The following is a 20847-nucleotide window of genomic DNA, read 5'->3' as shown; positions in this document are numbered from 1 at the left end:
CTTCACATTTAACATATAGTTTAAGACTAAGAGCCTGTTCACTTTTACTGAATTGAGCTGAGCTGAACTGAACTGATTGGAGCTGAACTGAGCTGATATGAATATTTTATGTGAGGGAAATTAAGAGCTGAACTGAACTGATCTGATTGGAGCTGAACTGAACTGAAATTAAATAAATATGAACAGACCCTAAGTTAGCAACATATTGTGTCACTGTGTACATATTTTTAAAATGATTGAATATTTAAAAAAACAAAGTTTTAACTATTTAATGCCGCGACGTGAACTTTTGAAATAGCTACTCTTAATCTACTGTACTCCGTATTTAATACTCCGTACCACATATACTTTTTTTTTTTTTTTTTAGAAATAATACCACATATACTTTTGAATAGCTATTTGATACCAACCTACTCTACAATGTATTTGGCTTTAGATTAATGCCGCATACTTTTTTTTTTCTTTGAGGAAAAAAAAAAAAAAAAAAACCTAACGTTACAAATAGGGGTGTACAAAAACTGGCCCGAACTTGAAATCAACCTGAACCAGACCTGTTGGGATCGGACCTGTAGATTAAGGTCTGGTCCCGGTCCTTGAAATTCAAGGATTTTGGGTTTCAGGTCCGGTCCGGGTAAAACCCGGAATTTTCAGTTCTGGACCTAAAACCGGTAAATCTACTTTTTTTTATAATAAGTCTAAAAAAATCCATAAACAGGTCCATAAATAGGTCTAAACAACAAGTTTATAAACAAGTCAGCTGTGTTATATTAGGTTTTTTTTTAAAAAAAAAAAAAAAACAACAATCAAGTCTATCCAGGTTCAAACCCAGACCTTAAAAATCAAGGATTCAGGTCCCGATCTATTTAAATTCGATCCAATTTTGAACTGGTGTACAACCCTAATTACAAACCTAATATTAATTAGTATCACAGGCCACAATACATAATAACAGGCCCTATATTAAATACCATACTTAATAACAATTTAACTTTAAGATGTAAATTAAACTTAACTGAATATGCCTTAAAAAAAAGGTTTGATTGATACATGATGCAATTGTTGAATTACGTTTTCGTATGGGTCGAGTCTCACCAAAACATACACGGTATATCTCTATACAATAGTATTTTTGATTAAAAACCAACAAACACAATAAAGTCTCTTGAATTTTAAAACAAAGTTTGGTTTACAAATAATGGAGTAAGAAATAATGCATCATTTCACATTATATAGGAGTAGTATTTAAAGATTTGAAATACACGTCTCTCTCATGATGACGTGAAAAAGGGAACCAAACGCAACGGGGGAAGCTTTAGAGCATATACTGTAAACGCCCATGTTTGCTTTGCTTGGTCTAGATTCTTCTACACTAAACTAAGTAGTAAGTACAAAGTACTAGTATACAAAGTGCTTACAACATTTTAAAGTATCAGATTTGATCATAATTACTACTCCTGTTTAAATTATTTGTGACAATTTGACATTAAATGTGAATAGGAAATATGTATCCATTACAGATAATTTAAAACGGAGGTAGTATAATATTAGATAACACACTCCTTTAATTTCAGTTTATTATTACTCCGTACCATTTATTTTTGGGTGTGGAGGGAGTTACAAAGGAAACGAGATATACGGGATCTGGTAATGTGGCTAATTTTCTATACAGAGTACATTTTTCGTATCTAAATAGATTTATCACGAGCTGCTTAACTAGTGCTATATCTTAACCATGTTTGTATGATATTATCCGTGTTAGTCTAACTCACAAGAATTTGTCTTGAACACTTACAATGGGAATATGGGACCTAAGCTAACAGGAAAGGCTACACATATAATGGTTGTATGTGGGCCCCCACATACAATCATTGTTGGCAGCATTTGATTGGTTTGCATTTTAGGATCCACTTTTCCTATCTTATTTCTTCCTATTTTTTACTCTTATTTTTTTCCCTCCCTTTTGATGTGGCATACATACAATGGTATCGTATGTGGGGTACCACATACAATCATTGTATGTGTAGCATCACTCTAAGTTAACACCCTATAACAAGTAAGGTATGGTATGTAAGAGAATCTAATTCAAAACAAGTACTCCATATTCATGTAAAATTAAGCATCGTCTGGTTATTATCGTGTCCACTATTCTCTCTCTCTCTCTCTCTTTTTTTTTAGAGGGAACACTATTCGCATAAGTTATAAAAAAAAAATCAATATAAAGATGTATGTCTAATAAGATAATCAAATCAAATACGTAGTACGGTAGTGTGTATATATATATACACATATTATGAAAAATATTCCATACAAGTATTGAAAAATAGTCAGATCGTTAATAATATATATAAAAAGTCAATTACTTTCTTTGTCCAGTTTGATGTTTAAGTCTACAAACAAATAACATAGGATCTGTTCTTATTGACTCAACTCAGCTGAATTGAAATGAAATGAATATTTTATAAGAGAAGGAAATTAAAAGCTGAACTGAACTTATAAGAGCTGAACTGAACTGAACTAAAAATAAACGTATGAGAACAGACCCTTATGTATATGCAGAGTATGGAATTATCAATTTATTAGAGGACCAACTCAATAAAAAGTTTCATTTTTCAAATTAATTTTATTATAATCTCTTTTGACAAGTTTTTTCTTAAGCAAACTCAACAAAGCTAATTTATTTGATCAAGCTAATACACTTCCCTAGCTACAAGGTGCTTTTAGGGACTATTCTCATACGATTATTTTCAGTTCAGTTCAGCTCTAATAAGTTCAGTTCCGTTCAGTTCAGCTTTTAATTTCATTCTCTTATAAAATATTCAGTTCAGTTCAGCTCTAATAAGTTCAGTTCAGTTCAATTGAATTCAGTCAATGAGAACAGACCTTAAAGTATTATGCTTTAATGCTTTATGTATACTCCCTTCGCCCCTAAATTACATTCCTATTTATAAAATTACACGAGAATTAAGGAGGAAAGAATAAGACAAATAACAATAATGAATTATTTCAACGGGAAATACAAAACTTTGAATGATGTCTTTGAGTAAAACAAAGATAGATTGATGATTAATGATGCATGTCATCAATCCTTTGAAATAAAAAGGACCAATAACATGCTTTTAATTGAAAATTAAGAACCAATCATATTCATTAGGTTGGTTATGGACTCTTGGGAAGTATAAACTTGAGAAAAACGATAGAGAGAGAAAATAAGAGTGAGATTAGGATAGTAAGAGTGAGAAAGCATTAAATATACAATAGAAAAAGAGAGTTGATTTACTAAAAAAACTTACCAAAAATAGTAAGGAGGAATGTAATTTTGGAATACCAAAAATAGAAAGGAGGAATGTAATTTAGGGACCGAGGGAGTACTAAAAATGAAAATGAAGAATGTAATTTTGGAATACCCAAAATAGAAACCAGGAATATAATTTAGGAATGGAAGGAATACCATTTTTATAAATTTAAATATTAAATATTTTTTATTTTAATTAATTTATAATTATAGAAGTGCATATCTAGGGTTAGAGATTTTGTGTCGAGGGGTTCAAATTTTAAACATGTGTCCAACTTTAGACGGCACACCAAAACACAAGCAATTCTTATCTGTCATGCCTTTGAATTTTCTCGTCCATTAAAAAAAACCCACCTAAATTTATCACCAACCGACTTAAATACGTCATCATCCATCTAACCGTCCATCCCACATCCCTAGATCTAATCTCAGCCGTTCCTTTCCACCCTATTCCTCAATAAATTCCCCCTCTTCCGCCTCACAACTTTGTCATTCATTCATTCATTCTTATCATCCTCTCGTATCTTCTCTCTCCTCTCAAAAACTCTGCAACTCTGAATTTCTCAGATCTACGTAATTGAGATCTGATTCATGAATTTCTTTCAATTGATTCGAACAGATCGTTCGATGATCTACGTTTTGAGTATGATTTCTTCGTGTTCCGTCAATGGATGTTCTCTCAAATCCGATTTACTCTGCTATGGCGGTGATGATGCTGGATTTGTTGTGCTCTTCAATTTCTGGAGGCGAAATACTCTAGATCGTATGCAATCAGAAGCATATTAGTCATCGGAGATGGTGAGTTTTCAGATCTGACCTATTTAATTTATAGTTATGTGATTATGAGCCTTTAAACTGTCAGATCTTGTTGATTTATTTGATTTTCAATCAATTTGTCTCGTTTCTTTGATTGAAATTACTTTATAGCATAAGATCTTCACGATCTTTCGATTACACATGGTTTTTATAAATTCTAAACGATTTGATTGCAAAGAACATGATATATTAGCATGTCTTCGACTTATTGAATCAAATCTTATTTGTTAACAAGATTTTAATTATACGATTGTTCGTAATTATCATGATTTATGTTATTTCGTCTTATATATTAGATCGATGCAACTACAGAGCATGATTTATCAATAATTTTTGTTTTTTTTTTGTTTTTTTTTTATTGAAAAACCATACTTTTTGTCGTTCAATTTTTAAGTAACATGATTATTTTACACTCTTTCATTGAACATTGAATATATTGAGCTTTGTTTTAGTCAAATCTTAATGTTGTTGAGCTAATTAGTTTTTCTTATCTCTATCAGATCGATGTTACATACTGATGAATTGACTTGGTCAAGATCAATGTTACGAAACCCGTGCTGATGGTGATTTCACACACGGTCGAGTATCCTTGAAGCTAAAGTGAAAGCGTAAACTACAAGTGGATTTCGATGCTGCTGCTGTAATGGTGGTTTGTATGTATTGCCAGTATGATGGTATTGGATTTATGATGTGATTAGATTTGAATCTGGTAGGATTCATTTCTTAATGTGCGTGGTGAGGATGAAAAAAATTGTGAGTGAAAATAATCCGACCTTTGCCATGTTGGGTGCGCTCGCTTGGCAGGTCAACCTTAATAAAAAAAGAAACGTTTTTGTGGTTTGTTGGGGAAGATGGCACGGTGTTTTGGCCGGCTCTTCCCCACTGTGTGCTTGTGTCTGTCTTTCTTCTCTCTCTCTTTTCTCTCTCTCTCTTTTCTCTCTCTTTCTTTTCTCTCGGTACTTCTCCCTCGATTGAAATCGTAGTTATTCATCGATTGACAGCTCCGATCATATCAGTCTATCATCATCTGGAGCGCTCGATTTACAGGTATATTTTCTCAGCCAATACTCCATTTGAATATTCCATTAACTATCATCGATTTTAGTTTTCATTTACATGTTGGTTAAGGATTGAAATTATTATGTCGTTAAATTAAAATCATCAAATCAAAGATAATAACGTATGTTTGTCTTCAATTAGGAGTTAATATTAACTAAATTTAAAAAAACTTTGCCAGATTTTGCTCTTACTTCTATTAGGTCATTCTATAAATCTTCATTTTATGATTAATAGACTAGTTCGGTCTTCAAAATTAGGAAGTACTATCTCAAGTAATTTCAGTCAATTTAATTATCAATCCTGAAAATTCATAATTATATCATGCCATCGTCCAGTAGATTAATGGTCAAATTTACTAATCAATAATCGTGAACTATCTTGGCCAATTATGATAAACACTTGATCAACAACATATCAACCTTGGTGCATACACTTGATCAACCTTGATATCTTACTCCCATCATACTATTGGGTTAATCAGTCCGTGTTGTCCTAACCATTGTTTAGAGATTTGTCAATGATTTTAACCGCCGCATTCAACCGACTTATATCCACTATTTGCGTTTTGGTGTCCATTTAGTTTGTTTTGTTCTATTTTCATTTTGATCTTCATATTTCTTTTCAATTTATTATAATTATATAATTAAGGTATATTTTGCATTTGCAAATATTTAAAGTCAGATTATGATTTATTTTCAACAATATCCCGTGGTGACATTGATGTTGTTGTCAATGATCTGCCTAGCGGATATCAGTTGTAAAGTAATTGTGTATAGGTTGTGCTAGGAATTGTTAGGTATTCTATGTACTGTTGTATTATGGTTGCAACCTTTTGTACGAGTATTGGGCAGTTTGTTCGACATTATACCATTCTTATTGATGAGGCGGACAAGCAAGTGGGTGCTGGTGCTGGTATACCATTCTTATTCATGATGCGGACGAGGAAGCGGGATGAGGGAGCTGAAGACTCGGAAGATTTGAATTTGGAACCTTGAATACGCAAGGTATTGATTTTGGTAGCTGCACGGGGTTCCTTTGATTAAAACAAACAATTTTGGCATCATATCTTTAAAGATAATGCCCTCTTTCAATTTTTCATGGTAGATTTGTTCTTTTTTTAGTTCGTACATCTTTGATATCATTGTGCTGAGATGGAGAAACACTGTCAAGTTTCTGTACCTGTGATCTGCTTCTCTTGAGTGCATCAGGATGTTTTGTTCAAGTGGTTGTTGCTGTTGACTAAAGTGGATATCAAGTCCAGGCATATCTGTTATACTGGTGTTTTAAAGATAATCGCCTCGAGTTTTATTCTAAATATGAATTGAAGCAAATTTTCATCGATCGTCAAGTGGATAAGTTCTCTTCTCTGTGAAACCTTGTTTAATATCAACTTCTTATGCACAATTATTTAACTTCTGTAAATTTATTGCACTTATTATTTGCATAAAAATTGTGATGAAGCCTGTTGGAAAATGATACGAGTTTAATCTCATGTCAAATTAGTACCAGTACATTTATTAATCCTTCTTTTATTGATTTGAGTTTAATCAAATGTCAAATTAGTACCAGAACATTTATTCATCCTTTTTTGTAAATTCTACAAATAGTTGCCATAGTATTGGCATTTCAGTTTATGGCTTGGTCTCTGTACTAATTGTTGCGACATGTTTTTTCTCGTTAGTTGTTAATTTGTGGTTTAAACCAGCCAAACCTATGCTTAACTATGACAGTTGCCTCTTTAGCAGGATTTGCAGGATTGCAGCAGTTGGTTGATTTTTCGCTTTTTTTTCCTTGTAGAATTTTGAAAATCTTTTTTTTTTTTCTCTCTTTTTGTTCAATTTCTTTATTTTTTAAATTTGTTTTAAATACCTTTTTAATTTTCAAAATTTCGTTTTTTTGATTTAACTTTTGAAGAAAAGATTTTGATCTGTAAATTCAAAGTTATTTTGATTAATTAGCTTATTTAATTGTGCTTTTGAATTTTGGTTTTATTACTATGTTTAGAAATAACTGTTTTGATCATAAATGACTGAATTTTTGTTAATATTTCAACTCTTGTTTTTGTGCAGAATTTCATAGGCATTTCTGATTTTTCTTAGAATAGATATCATTACCTGCTAATGCCGTGCATGTTTTTGGGAACTTTGTTTTTGCTTGAACATTTTCTTCCTTTGTACAAGAAGTATTTTACCTTATTAATTACTTAACCGTTATAAAATTAATTTTAGATAAAATAGTCTTATATTACGTATGACTTACTAGAACATTTTTATTGCATTGGTTTATTTTACGCACAAAAATAAAGAAAGCTACCAGGAATAAGGGCCTGTTCTCTTATGTTGAAATTCAGTTCAGTTTAGCTGAGTTCAGTTTACTTCAGCTCCTAATTTCCTTCTCTTATAAAATATTCATTTCAGTTCAGTTCAGCTGAGTTCAGCAATGAGAATAGGCCCTAAGTCACATTGAGCTGAAAGATAAATGGAACTGTAAGCTCAAAATGGTAGAGCGACCAGGTTTTACAACCTGGTAGGTTGGTGGTTCGAATCCACCCAGGTCCAATAGATTTTGATTTGTCAATCAATCTGAGTCCATGTCTTTAGCCAAGCCTTGGCTAATTGTAAATACTACCTCCGTTAACTATTATTTGCAACAAAGGGGTATTATTTGTGAGATATAAAATATTCCTTTGTTGCAAATAATAGTTAACGGAGGTAGTAAAAGACTTGTCTGTTGGCTAATTACCCAAGCCTTGGCTAATTGTAAACTAAAGACCTGTGCTGGCAAATTGAAAAGAAGGGACTTATCTGTTATTTTTGTGTCTAGACTTGCGAAGTTATGATGATGTTACTTCTTTAACAAAACTAACAAAAGAATGATGTTTAGATATTGTTAAGAGTTGTAATCTCAGTAGTTTTCACAAACAGGCCTAATATGCATTAATTTAAGCCTAATTGTTATTTTTACCCTTTTTTTATTTTTAAGGTTTGACATTGGTACATTTGGTAGTGAGGCTTAAGCAGGCACAACAGGTTTGGTTTGGTGCGCGAAGGACTTTTAGAATAACGTAGACATTGCCTTTGCTTTGAACCCTGTGATTGTTGGTGGCAACTTGCAAGTAAGGTTGGCGTAGTTGGAAATTGCAAGTTGAGGTTGATTAATGGTTTTGGCAATGAACTTAATTTTTTCTATCATTTTTTTTTAACATAATTAGGAGAAATATTAGATTTAAAGGCTAAAGCCTTAAAATTTTTTCTATCATTTGTTAAAAGTAAAAGATATACATAGTGTTTTTATGGGGGTAATTTATTAATTTCTTTTTGGTTTTATTAAGGGCTCGTTTGGTTGAATAATGTAGGAATTACAAATTCCTTAGTACTTTAATTTTCATGTAATTTGATTTCCAAGGAAATTCTAAATGTGTTTGGTTAACATTACCTAGGTCTTCTAAAATTATTAAATTCCTTCATTTTGTGGGAAATTAAAAATGAGGATTTCTACTTTGCATGAGTATGTCAATTACACAATTGAAAAGAATTTCAACTTTCATGTTTTTAATTGTCAACCATATGACGGCTAAGTGTTCGGATTTATTAATACAAAACATTTAGGGCCTGTTTTTATTGACTGAACTCAGCTGAGCTGAATTGAACTGAACCTTGCACTGAAGTGAACTGAATATTTTATAAGAGAAGGAAATTAGGAGCCGATCGAACCGAACTGAAATGAACTGACGTGAACTAAACTGAATTGAATTTCAACGTAAGAGAACAGGCCCTTAATCAATTTGATGCTCTTGGTCTTAGGCAATACCACCATAAATTCGAAATGATTGTTGCTTAATGACTATCCAATTAAGGCTTTGTTTGATTATTATCTGTATGCTTATTGTTATTTTGTCTGAAATAATTTGAAATTATGTATGAGCTATAATTAATTTTTCTTAATTTATTTCATCAATTTGAACTTGTACTATAAAAGGGTTTTCCATATAACTTCTGAAATCACTTTCTCAGATATGATGAACATTGTAAATAGCCATGAAACTAATACATACTTGGGCTTATGGAATGTAAGAGTTAAGTAAATCTCACTTTAGTAGTATCAGTATGACATTCTCAGCCTCTAATTACTTGATACCAACAAATCATTTTGTGTTCGTTGGTATTACTAAGAAAAAAGTTTTTTGATATCATGGTAAATTGGCAATGCAATCAAGCACAATTTTGTATTAGTGAATATTATTAGTCATTAGTGACTAAAATTACTAAATGCTGAGAATTTTTCCGTGTAATTATAGACCGGTCCGATTAGTAGTACTATCATTATGAGAAGGTTGGCATCACATTTGAGATGTTATTTGCCAAGGTACAACTGCATAAGGTATTGGGCACTCCTGTCAAAACTTGATGTAAAAAATCAAGTGAAGGTGGAAATGTAGTTCGATATCACAACAAATTATTTGGACCCATATGCGGATATGCCCCACTAGCCGGTGGTCTCGAATCAATGGTTGGAGCTTGGAGAGCTTGGATGAATTTGTACAACAGGCTTGTAGTTAATAGGCATAATTGGATGGTTTAACTATTTAAGTAGTCCCCTGAGGTCTTATGGGATCTATTAGAAGCTACTCATAATCTATTCTTGATGAGTCCGAAAGTGTCGAAAGTCCACAAGTGCATGTAGAGGGGTGTTTTCCGGGATCATAAAAGTTGATTTGAAACCATAACATATTTACTAATGGGTGTATAAAGCACCACAAATGAGTTTAGGAAAATGCTGTGATTTTAATCAACAACTAGGCATGTAGGGGTTCATTGATGTTAATCACTAATTTATTTATTTCACCTTTGTTAACGGTTGTTCACTTTGTTGTTTAAATATGTTCACTTTGTCACACCCTTCATTGTTGATGTATCTAAAATGGGGCTACTCTATGTTAAGAAACACGAATAATTTAGAGCTCCAATTCTTAATTATTGATTTAAGTATTAAGGAAGGGTACACATGATACTACCTGAAATGCATTACTAAATTCATACCAAGAAAGGTAATTACATACAGTGTACCTTTGGATGCCCTTTTTGTAATTGTTTAATACACATAGATAATTATTCTGATATTTTTAATCATTTTTATGAACTACAAATTCCAAAACTCTCTCTCTTTTTACAAAAATCAGCTAAAAGTTCCCAAAATGCACCCATTGAAATTCGAAAATACAGCCAGTTGTAATTTAGTAAACTTTGTTGAACACAACACAAGCAGACAACTTTGAAAGTTGAAACCTTTACTCATTGGAATGCAAATAATATACGCCTTATCATAGGATGATGTACACTTTCGTAAACGCGTAAACCGACCATTATTCAATAGAGAAAAACGTGCCTGAAAACTCATGGTAACTTCGTAGACAACCAGCAAGCAATCCCGTATAAATTTACAAAATAAACGACAACTCGTATTATAATACTAGAAAGAATTGATTTTAAGAGAATTACTATAAAACGTATTCAATAGTTACTTATATTATACCCGTAAAGATGTACTGGGAAAGTTATGTTTAACAACAATGCCATCGTAGAGATTACATCAACGATTATAGACTAGTAAAAATGGAAGCAAAAAAAATGACAAAATCTCCCGGGAACCTAAAAATGACGGTCCAGGAATACATTTTATAGGCAATTGCCAAAAATATAGTAAAAATATTACAAGATCCAAAATGAAAGGAAAATGAATCAAGGATACTTCAGAACCAAGGGAGTCCCGGCAATGAGATTCAAGAACACAAAATTAGCTTACGATAAACAAACAGAGCTCTGGATGTGGAATGAGGCCGACATGTTGTTGCTTGTGTTGTACGAAGCTATATTTCTTGAACCATGAGATGATCCCACTGTCGATTTTATTCCCTATTCTCGAAGAAAAAGAATTTTTGGTTTTGTAAGGTTTAGAAAAAGAAAATGAAAAAAAAAAAAGTATCTCTCAACGTAAATCACAATTCCCGCGGCAAAAACTTTTGTACAGCTCAAAGGGTCCTGAAAGAAGAGGCTTTCCTCCTTTCAAGTTTCAGCCTTCTGCTGGCTTCTCTCTTAATAGGCTTCAGCAATCGCTCAGTTCCAATTTCCGACTGAAGGGCGGACTGCAGCTGCCTTAGATGACCACTGCACTGTATATGGCCAGTAACAGTAGAGCTATTGACAATCTGTTCTTCCAAGGTTACCTTTCTTTGATAAGGCGAATGCCACTTAGCTTGTAAATAAGCGAGGGACCTCCATGGAGGAAGAGGCATAGAATTCTGCTTAAGAGAAACCCTGGCAGCTTCAGCCATAACTTGAAGGAACTGTTTCAGCTTTATCAATGAGCCCACAAAAACAACTGGAAGTGATTTCAATATCTTGTCATATGATTCAACAGCTCTAGCTATCTCAAAATGGCTTCGAAAATCAATGTCAATTATCAAGCGTTCGGTGCTTCCATCATTCAAGTAATTCACCACATCAATATACTCATGGTCACCTTCAGTAAGAAAGGAATAAAAAAGAGAATACAATCAGTTTGTCTACTATACTTATCACTAAGACAGGACCTCTCCAGAGTCTCCACTAACAAATGTGTTTTCACATAGAAGAAACTAGACAGATCCCCACATTGTCCGATAGCGAACGGTTTATTGAATAGATTATAAATCAACCAGAAAACTCTTTATGTTTGAAGAAAACATACTCTAAATTAAATATGAGTATTTGACAGACAACAGCCACGCTACAGACAATTTTAACTCACAACTCTTAGATAATATAGCACATAGCTCCAAAAGTTCCAACTTCTAGACAGCAAATTCTATCTCTCTTTCCCCAACATTCAGCATGATCTGAATGAAATTTAGCAAACACTAACAATGAATTAAAAAGGCTAACGTTAACAATATCCAACAGACACACGTGTACTTTCTCTCAACATCCCACATGCTTATAGTGCACAGTTATCAGCAAAAAGGTTGGACATTCAAACAGTTCATAAAAAGAATACATCTAAAAATACTACTAAAAGATGTTCAGCAATTCCATAGAGCCCCATGAACAGCCAAAAGCGAATAGCTAAGGAATTTTATTAAGCTAAAACTGATTGTTAATTCTACTCGTAATTGCAGTAGATGTCAGCATAATGGAGTGAGCTAGAACATGCTCAAAATATGTGATTGTTAAGAATTTTAGGGATATGACTAATACCTCCAGGAACCTTGTTACAACCTTGCCATTTCGAAGCACACACTGCAGCATCATAGCCCGACGATCTGAGAAGCTTTACCAAAGAATAACGAATACAACTTCCATTGCATAGACCAGACTTAAAAAGCTGAAGATCCTTTCCACCCATCGAAAGTAAAAGGGATTGAACAACAGAATTTAGGTCACTCTCATACTGATCCACCGAGCGCTTAAAGAACTGTACAATGGCATTAAGGAAGAGCTCAGCACAATAGCTAAAAAAAACATTACGTCAAACATCTCATAGAGGCTATAAATCAAACCATGAAAGCAGAAATGAACCTAATGAATGTCATCCTACGACAGTATCAGAACAACAGGTGTTGATGTAACCAAAATTCGGATTACAACTGCAGTATTATGCACCAAATATTGGATCTAATGAACAAAACAAAATAACATCTTGAAATTGCAAGTGGTGCATACTGCATAGGATACAATCTAATGAGCTGCCTCTACCGCAATAATCGTATAACATAAGAATCAAAACTCGAATTAATTTTATGAATTGGATTTTCCTCAAGTAAAAAGTTTCAATAAATTAAAATCAGAATTAATTCCCTTATTTCCAAGCAAGTATTTCAATACTCAAATATAAAAACACGTTTCTTCCCAAAATGTCATTGTCCAAGGTTAATCCAATCAAATTCATAGCACAAAGTTCCAAATTTACAGAGCTATCAAACAAATGCATCAAAATTCAGCCAAAAAAAAAAAAACTTCTCTTCACGCTAATTGAATTCACTACTCAACTCCTACAAGAATTTCTCAATTAAACAGGCAATTTTCAATAAATTGGACTTGAAAATTACTCGAAAATTCGTTCTCTCGTATGCAAGCAACTGAAATTCAAACATAAAACGTCTAATTTAAGTAACTTCCTAATGTAACAGTAACGAAATTCAGCTCAAAAATTAAAATCCATTAATCAAAAAAATAAAAATCGCAAGAGCCAAATTCAACAATTAGTAACAGCAAAATTCAGCTAATTTCAATTCTTTATCTCCACAACTAATCAAATTACACAATTTTCTTCAGCTCAAACAATTTTTCTAAGTAAATTCCCGCAAAAATCACTAAAACCAGCTCAAAACAATCAAATTTCCACAAATTCAAACAATTTTCACCAAAATTCAACCAAATAAAAAAAAAAATTAGAGCTAATTAAAGCGAAGAAAAAGTACCGAAATCTTGTCGGCGAGGTGGTGAAGATCGGAGAAACCAGATTCGCCATCACTGCTACACAAAGAATCGGCACCATAACTTCCATTATTCTCAAGAAAATCACTAACCATGGCAGCCAAATCATGCTCGCTTTCATGGCTGAACTTTCTCTCTCCTCCGCCATTACCACCGCCAAAACCACCGCCTAACACTGTTCTCCGCCATATATCTCCGGCAGGACTACAAACCTTGACCTCCATATCATTCACCTCCGTCGTCGACGCCGGAAATACCTTGGCGCTTCGATCGAACCACAAATTTCCGAACCCTAATTTTTTACCTGTTGTTCGTATTTTTATCATTCAATTAAAATTCGAAAACTTTTCAATTCAAAGATTTTCGCCCAAATTTGACCGGAGAAAAATTCAAAAATTCAATTAACAAACAGCTGAAATTGTTAATTGTATGAATATTATTGAATTCAAAATCTTTGGAATGAATTTTGTTTTTTTTTTTCTTTTTGTTTATGAGTAGTATTATTTATTAATTTGTTTACTAATATTCAAATTAATTTGGTTTGTTTTATGATCCAAAGGGTGTGTTGGTGAAAAATAAAATTTGAAGAGAGAGAAAAAAGTGGTAAACATACCCAAAGGATGAAGAGAACGAAAGAATTGCGAAATTTGGTCATATAAAGAGAGTGGAGAGAGAAATCTTTTTATTTGACGAAAATACCCTCACCTATTTTCCAGAATTATGGAGATGTTACTAATTACTTTTAATTGAGTCTTTTTGTAATTTACAGTTCAGCGGGAAGATGGGAGGTTTTGAATTTGGACGGTAAATTAGGCCACATTTTTTGACATTAGTTTTTTTTAAAAAAATTTATGAGTTACACTATCCCAAATGTTATGGGTTGTTATTTATTTATTTAAAGGTAAGAAAAAGATGAAACATTATGAATTTGTTTATAGTCATTACTCATTAGTGTTCATGAATACGTTGTGATGCAAAATAATGGTGACAACTTTTTAGCCTGTATAATACGGAGTAATATTTGTAAAAAAAACCTTAGCTTGAATATGTTACATGGTTATACTACGAGCAATTAAAGCATTAACAAATAACAATCAACAACTTCGTTATGTTTTATTGTATACTCCATTTGTGCAATTTAAAAGGCTCAAATCAAAATCTATAACTCTAAAAAAATACTCTGAAGTTTATCTCTAAATATTTGTTTGAATAACTAAACTTCATTTTATATTTCAATTTTCTTAAAATAGGGATTATTGTTTCTTACAGTACAAACTATCAATATTTTCAAAAGTCTGTATCAGTCTATCATATACAAAAGAACGAGTTTAATATTCCACTAAAAGTATATTCTTTTTTATTTATATAAGTCTGTTACCGTCTTCTTTCCACCCAAAATTATACAAGTATTAAGTAAATAATCCAAACTTGAAACTTGAAAGGTAAGAATGCAATATAGAAAAGGGCAATGAAGTAAAAAAAAGGATAACAGAAAGAGTAATGCACAAAAATAGGAAGATGAGTCATAATGACAACATTATTAAAACAATAAAAATGTTATGGCTTGGGGAGCAAGGTAAAGTTATAGAGAAAAATGAGGAATCTTATTATGGAGAATTACACTCTGGCTGGATATAATACAATCAACCATAATCAATAAATCAATAAATCAATAATTTATAATCAATAATCAATCCTCTCTTTTTCTTTTTATATTTTTTGAAAAAAAAAATGATTGATAGCTGATTGGATGAACCCATCCAAAACGCGCCTCATACGGCTCCCACCCTACTACTCCTAGTCACTAGGAAATTAACAGCTTTTTTGAGTTTATACTAAAGTTGAGTTGGAGTTTGGATGTTTCATTTTCTTTCCTTTTCAAAAATAATGACGACATTTTCCCATCATTTTTTAACTTCTTAAGGTTGGATTGTGGGTCCCTTTATAACTAGCTCCCTCTCTCATGAATCATTCGTGATTTTGGTGGGTTAATTCATCTTTATGTGTTCGATTTGATTTATGTATACTCCGTAATCAATAACGGGAAATTTATTTGTTTGGTACGGAGTATATTTTTTGATATTAAACTGATTTATAGTGTTTTGTTGTTGTAAATCTTGTATAATGCATTAGTGTTAGAATATATAAAGTTTTTTTTTTTTTTTTTTTTTAACTTATTTGATTGATTTGTTAAAAAATAAAATAAAATAAAAACTTATTTTGATTAATTTGAACACATTTCATAGACGTGTACATGTTTATTTAAATTATTTTGTCTTTATAATTTATTTATTTTTTTTTAATTTCTAATAAGTTGAAAAAAATACACACTTTTAGATATTAATTTTAAGAATTATGTCACATTCGAAGCTTATATATTTTCAAAGTATGGGATAAGGTAATAATACGTGGAGCAAAAGAATTTTTCAACAGCAATATAATTTAATTTTAGCTACAATGATAGAGTAGTAGAGTACTCCGTATCAAAGTATGGGAAGATGTCCAAATTTTAGCAAGCTGTAAATTTCGTTACAACTTCCAAATACATGATAAAATCATCATTCATAATGAATAAGATTGAGGCGTATAAGAAACTCCAAATAAGTCCTAACAACCCTAGTTGTAACATGCTCAACATTTTTATCATAAATTCATACTATTATGTTAAAAGTTATTAGTTTTCAAAAAAAAAAATAAAAAAAAAATGTTAAAAGTTATTATAATGTCTTAACCTCCTACGAAATAGGGGCAAATCCATCTTATTATGTTTTCAAAATTACCTCAATTAACCAAACATCTTAGTTCTTCCTTATAAAGGATTTGCCATTTATTCTTTGTTGATCAAAAATATAAAAAATGATTTGCCATCTTTTACAAATTCATCCATTCATATAACAATCATCCATAAAACCATTAACATTATCCAAAATGCCAACCCATAATCACCTTATCCAGTACCTAATCCTCACGTCTTGTACAAAAGCTAGCGTGTTAATAAACAATTTTGCTTGGAAAAGTAGGAATAAGCTAGAGAAGGTGGGAATTAAAATTTGATTAATTAGATCTTGTATATTTTATAATCCGTATTCTTCGCATTTAGCCATTGACTTTTACAATAAGCCATGGTTGATTAGTTGGTATATTTCATTGTTTTGGTTAAGCAATTGAAGTAATAATAACTTAGGTAACATGTTTAAGATATGTTCTAAATAAAGTATGCTTTTCATCGACCCTTAAAGTCAATGCATTTCTTGCGGCAACTAGATGAGTTTTGAAACTATGCTTAATAGTTATATGCATCAAAAATTTCAACATAGGCCATTGAGTCAACGTTGAAGTCATCTCATATGGGATTAGTCACTCCATTATATAGTAGAGAATAGGGATGATAGAACCTAACTCGCGAGCTACTTGAACTCAGGCTTTGCTCGATATATATATTGCTATGACTCAATCATAATGAAGCTCAATTTTATAGACTCGCGAACATGACTAATATGTGTGAGCTTAAGTATGGTAACATGTTCTGTAAATTTATAATATTATCAAGGATCACAAAATATTAGCAAAACATTAATCATATAAAAGTTGTGAATTGAAAACATTTGTTTAATTAATATTCTTGTATTCAAATTGTAGTTAAGCAAAGTGAACTTGGACATTTAGAGCTATCAAAAGGCTTGGATTTTAACTCGAGCTTCCCTATAGATGTTACAGTCAAGTTAAACACTTACTTCGTATATAACTTTTCTCAATTCCTACCACAATATCTACGACCAGAAAATAAATATACACACACTATGTTTGTTTAAAATTATCTATGCTCTATACTATATCACGAAAAGTATCAACCAACAATACATCAAATAAAATGTCTTGAAATAATCATTTGATAGATCAAATAGTATCTTACTTTCAACTATCAAAAGATTCCACTCCTTTAAACAATAAGGAAAAACTATAAGTCCCATAGAACATATTACAAAACGGGGAAAAGGGAATATAAATAATTAGCTAAAGATTGTCCATTAATCAAAGAATAATGAGATAATTAAAGTAAAGAAATTAGGTCTTATGCTAATGCAGAAGGAATAATCAGACTTTTAAGATCGCCAATTGGATATAGCTGGCATAGGTTTGCACCTGGAAAGAGGTTACATTATCTATTTATTTTTTAAAACTTAATTTTTGATAATGATATTGAATTATTTATTTAATAAATTGCATATTTGCATATGCTTTGAACCATATACTAAAATTAACACATTTGTTGGCTGAATAAATTAATTTGGCAGGTAAACTTCTACTCTGTAGTTGCCAAGTGTAATCTTAAATTATGAAGTCAATGATCAGATTGATTAAGCTAGGAGTATGAAATATAATACTTCAAATTAATTAGGCAGGTTCATTAATTTTAAAATATGAACGATCCTTAGTCAAACAAAAATTACGAGTTCACAACCAATCCAATCTCAAGAATTTCTTTAAAATATTTCAATTAGTACAATATTTTAGTTGAGCTAACTTGTTGGATAAACTACATCAACATCCTATCTATACCTATATCTTGATTGTCACTTTAGTTTTTCGAAATCGAATCTTGTCATTTTTTTTACTTTTCTTTTCTTTTTTTAAATAAAGGGTGACCTTTTGTTCTTATCATAAGCATATAAGTTGTTATAAAATTACCAGATAATGATCGTATAAGTACATTTGAGTTTGTAATACAAACATAACAATACTTTACTTATAATCTATCAATACATTTTGACTATATTTATTGGAAATTAAAGCCTCAATATCTAAGAATAAGTTCGTACAAAAAAAAAAAAAAAAAAAAAAAACTCTTTTAATCCAAATTACAAGCACTAGTAAAATTAATAGTAGCAGTAATTTCAAAATAAATTTGTATCTCAATTATCATTGACATGAAACTTCCCATGGATACATGCATATACACTTACTACCATCATCATAATCTAATACAGCGAATACTACCCGCTTTTCACATGTCAACTAAATTAGCTAACATATTCGCTCAGGTTTCCATTTCTTGACAAGCAAATGACACAAAGATTAAAGAGTGGCTTCTCTGTTCTAGTACAAGTTAGCAATGCATGTTCCATTAGCATCAATGTAGCTTGTAATTTCTGAAATAGAACACATCTTTCCTCAAAACTTAATATTTTTAACCATCTAAATTATCTTATAAATGAGTACAAAATCTAATAAAAGAACTCCAATATTGATCATTGTGACAACCATATTTACTCGAAATGCTAAAACTAGCTGTCGACATACAACAAAGGAAATTCATTCATGTACCTTTCTCTCTAATCTTTGTAGATCTAATCCAAACAATAACTCATTCTATAAAAATAACCAATAAATGAATAATGGGATTCCTCACATGTTCTTGGATCACTACTAGTAACAACTTTGAGATCAGTCTTTTTTTTTAAAGAAAAAGACTATCCTTACGTATTATATAGGGTAGGGTAGATAGAGTGGGGACAAAGAAAGGGAACATAAAGTGGTGAAAATTTAGGTATATCTCTTTCATGCCTACCCATTTCATTTCATTAATCTATAGAGGTATATCCGTATATGCTAGCATCTCCTTCCTTTCTTTTGTTTTTATACCTAATATAAAAACATTTTGGCCATTGTTTTTATCGGTAGTTACGAGTAATCCCTTCGTTTCATAATATCTAATCACGTAACGAAGAAGATTTGTACTGTGTGAAGTATTTTATACTAATTTGTTAATAAAAATATCCATACGTTATTACTCCGTATGTGAATACTAAAAAATGAATTTTGTATTGTATTCAAATTTCAATTAATTGTAAATCATACAATGATTAACTACCCGTTAAGAAGACACTTAACTAAGTCAAGTGATTTTTTTGAAATGGACATGTTTATAAATTGAATTTTAAATAACTTACATATTTTTAAATATTTTCAAGTTCAGAAAAGTTTTTTTGAAACAAGTTCAGAAAAGTTTTAATCAAACAATAAATAAAAGAGATAAATTATGGTCCCTCTCTATCCTCTCTTTTTCCTTGTTACTTCAAAGCAACATGGATTTCTATGAAGCCTACAAATATTATTATGGCCACTAGACACACACTTGGCATCCGTTAAATGCAAGAAAATATCTGTAATTTTCTTAGATCACCTTCATACATAAATGATTTAGCATATCTTTATCAATCTATTAATACATATAATAAATGCAAGTAGAATTATTTATTCATATTGTATGCAATTTAAGTCATGTTTTTATGGAGTTCATCCTAATCCTGTGACAAGTGGTTGACACTTATAGTTAGGAAAATGTCAGCGTTACTTACTCTACTGGCAAATGTGTCTGAAAGGATAGTGCAATAAAGATGAAAACTACAACCACAAAATACAACTTGATTTTTACTTCGTATTTAACTAAAGCCAACTATGAAGGGCTACTTTACTCTTCATGGGAAAATTACCAACAAAGTAGATTTTTCTAAAAAGGGTGTTTTAATTACATGGGTGAGGAAGGTACTTCTAATCCACCTCTCCATTAAACCTAACATCTAGAGGAAGATAAGGACATGCAAAGCAACTAATCCACTCGCAATTGAGGTTATTGTATACTCCCTCTATCCTGCAATGTTACCTATATCCCACAATTTTTTGTGTTTCGCGCATTTGTGAATTAAGGCAAAAGAATGAAAAATTATTGACAGACTTACTCAAACTCAAAGGGCCTCTGTTGCATATGCATTATTGACAATATAATTGTCAATTGGACCTATTAGTATATTATTGCAATATTGCAGCAAAAAGGCAAATATTATCTTCAGTCATGTCAGTGATAAATCAATAATTCCTACTCGTATCATTATTTTTCATAATAAATCTTCGTGGACATATTTCAATCACAAACCTTTTTTTCCCCTAAAAAATTGTTTTTTCCACATTCAATGTAAGAATGTTAAGGCAAATGTACACAGCTGATAAAATGAAACATCAATGGCCCAAATTATTGTATAAAAAGCTTGCATATGACAAACAGAACTTGAATGATAACAAGTTCCAAACTTTTATCATATAGCAGATGCCAAAACCTTGGGCATTGTTTGGTTCTCCCTACCAATATTATTCCTAAAATGATTAACAGCATCAAAGCTGCTTACCGTGTTTCTTACAAATTCAACAAAA

General features: G+C 31.5%; 1 protein-coding gene and 1 long non-coding RNA gene across 2 annotated transcripts; one reads left to right on the top strand and one right to left on the bottom strand.

Annotated features, from left to right (window-relative positions):
- Positions 1 to 3801: 3801 nt before the first annotated feature.
- Positions 3802 to 6738, top strand: LOC145595155 (uncharacterized). Its single transcript, XR_014102919.1, has 2 exons — positions 3802 to 4090; positions 4609 to 6738. It is a non-coding gene; the product is annotated as an uncharacterized LOC145595155 (long non-coding RNA).
- A 3923-nt stretch (positions 6739 to 10661) lies between these two features.
- Positions 10662 to 14251, bottom strand: LOC145595364 (uncharacterized). Its single transcript, XM_081651761.1, has 3 exons — positions 13623 to 14251; positions 12400 to 12616; positions 10662 to 11686 (listed from the first exon to the last, which is right to left on the bottom strand). The coding sequence occupies exons 1-3, from the start codon at positions 13962 to 13964 to the stop codon at positions 11196 to 11198; spliced, it is 1050 nt and encodes a 349-aa protein (XP_081507887.1). The 5' UTR covers positions 13965 to 14251; the 3' UTR covers positions 10662 to 11195.
- Between the last annotated feature and the right edge of the window lie 6596 nt (positions 14252 to 20847).

Source organism: Chenopodium album, chromosome 19 (assembly GCF_948465745.1).
Source record: "Chenopodium album chromosome 19, dcCheAlbu1.1, whole genome shotgun sequence".
Lineage (NCBI taxonomy): Eukaryota > Viridiplantae > Streptophyta > Magnoliopsida > Caryophyllales > Amaranthaceae > Chenopodium > Chenopodium album.
Note: the sequence above shows the minus strand (reverse complement) of the source record. Positions and strands in the feature narration are given on the sequence as shown.